The following is a 1,884-nucleotide window of genomic DNA, read 5'->3' on the forward strand; positions in this document are numbered from 1 at the left end:
ATTTGCATCTTTCTGGTCCGACACACTCTCCGTGTTTACAACCCTGCTGACAGCGAGCTACACACACACACACACACACACACACACACACGTCTTATTTCTTTTTCTGTGCGTTCCATCTTTTCTTGTAAAGCACTTCCTGTATGACTGTATGAAAGGTGCTGTACAAATTACATTATCGTGTGTGTGTGTGTGTATGTGTGTGTGTGTGTGTGTTCTCACGTTGACAGCGTCCCCTGTCCATCTGTCTCCAGCCCCAGCAACACTCCACGCTGTTGCCATAGCGACAGAGACCGCTGGGTGACACCGTCTGATCCGTCCAGCTGAAACACACAGTTCCACAAACGTTTTCATTCTGCGGCGGCTCACATGATGGGATGTTTGGATGACTAGATTTTCAGAATAAGAGCCCAAGTCCTTCCTGTCTGGACGTCACACGCACAGAGACACAAGCGGGGGGGTGGGAGGGATGTCCTTTCATTGTAAAGAGCTGAAGCTCTTCAGGTTATGTCGGCTCTACGTGTTTGGACCGGCTTGTGTGTGTGTGTGTGTGTGTGTGTGTGTGTGTGTGTGTGTGTGTGTGTGCGCGCGGTGCGTGCCCTGTTTCCACGTGCCTGTCTGAACATGATTTCCTCAGGGAGGCTGGTGTTCTCTTTCTCCACCCTCTCTTCATACCTTGTCTCGTGAGTCTGGACGCTCGTGTTTGTCGTCTCTCGGTTTGATTTCAGATCAAATTCTTTATGACTGAATCAATAATCAATATTCATGGTTTCACTGGATTTTGCCACTTTTAGCTGCAGTCTACTAAAGCGTCCTGGAGCCACAAACAGCATCAGTTCAATGAGCCAAATGTGAAACACGACCAGTTTAAAAGCAGACAAATGTCCAAACACACAGAGACATGTCAGTCCACTGCTGGACAATAAGACCTTTTTAAGTTTGTCTGCAGGACGACTGGTTTAAGACACCACAAACAAGGCTGAGGGGGACAATTCAGTCTGTCCACACAAGACGGGTTCTGAAGTCACGAACCGGACGCTGGTTGGACCAGTGGCACAGGATCGTGACTGTGTCATGGAGCTTGGATCAGTAGTTGTAAAGAGATAAATGTGGACCTGTCGTGGTCCAGGCGCTGGCTCTGGCTCCACATACACACCGCGGACAGCAGAAGCAGGCTGACTCGGGACGGCATCCTCTTCCTCTGACCCGGGACCCGCGTCACTCACTCAGCCAGTTACCTGTCCTACTCCGGTCCGGTCCGGTCCGGTCCGGCCCGGAACGAAAACCAGCTAAAATCCACCTGTGGCTTGAAAACGCACCTGCGAGTCGGAGCCGGTACAAACGTCGAAATGTGGATAAAATCGGTGAAAGACTCAATTTAAGAAGAAACGAGAGAACAATAACGTCAAAGAGAAGATTTGAGGCTTATTTCATTAAAAAGCGACTGAAAGTGACTGAAGAGCGCGCGAAGTCCGACTGAAAGTAAAACCCAGGCCGTTCCTCTGACGACGTCAAAAAAAGTTTCATTCTCCTCATCTGAGACGGAGCTCCGCGAGCGTCGCGCGCGCGCGCAACGACGTTCTGACGGGCGCCTGAAAAACGCGTCCTCGTGCGCTCCGTCACAACAACCCGAAGGGCTGTCGTGGCGCGAGGAACTTTGCGCTTTCCCCTCACGCACGCACGCACGCACGGTCAGCGCGTGGACTGTTTTCATCCACGTTGACTGGAAACAGCTGGAGCTCGTCTGAACCTCAGGTACTAATCATGGCCTGTTGGAGTGTTTTCATGCTACTTTCTCCTTCTACATTGAAATATTGTACTTTTACTGCACTGCATGTGTTTGATTACTTTTTTTATTTTTACACATAAAGCACATGAAGAGTT

At 50.1% G+C, this 1,884-nt stretch overlaps 1 protein-coding gene across 1 annotated transcript in view; it reads right to left on the reverse strand.

Annotated features, from left to right (window-relative positions):
- Window positions 1–1,583, reverse strand: part of LOC139351475 (nephronectin-like) — a 13,492-nt gene extending 11,909 nt beyond the window's left edge. Inside the window, exons 1-3 of the mRNA XM_070993404.1 lie at window positions 1,116–1,583; window positions 223–323; window positions 1–57 (exon numbers count right to left, since the gene is read on the reverse strand). The exon at window positions 1–57 is cut by the window's left edge and continues 36 nt beyond it. Coding sequence (XP_070849505.1) covers window positions 1–57; window positions 223–323; window positions 1,116–1,192 — 235 coding nt within the window. The 5' untranslated portion in view covers window positions 1,193–1,583. The remainder of the gene's footprint in view (window positions 58–222; window positions 324–1,115) is intronic.
- Window positions 1,584–1,884: the final 301 nt, after the last annotated feature.

Source organism: Chaetodon trifascialis, chromosome 23 (genome assembly GCF_039877785.1).
Source record: "Chaetodon trifascialis isolate fChaTrf1 chromosome 23, fChaTrf1.hap1, whole genome shotgun sequence".
NCBI classification, from domain to species: Eukaryota; Metazoa; Chordata; class Actinopteri; order Chaetodontiformes; family Chaetodontidae; genus Chaetodon; species Chaetodon trifascialis.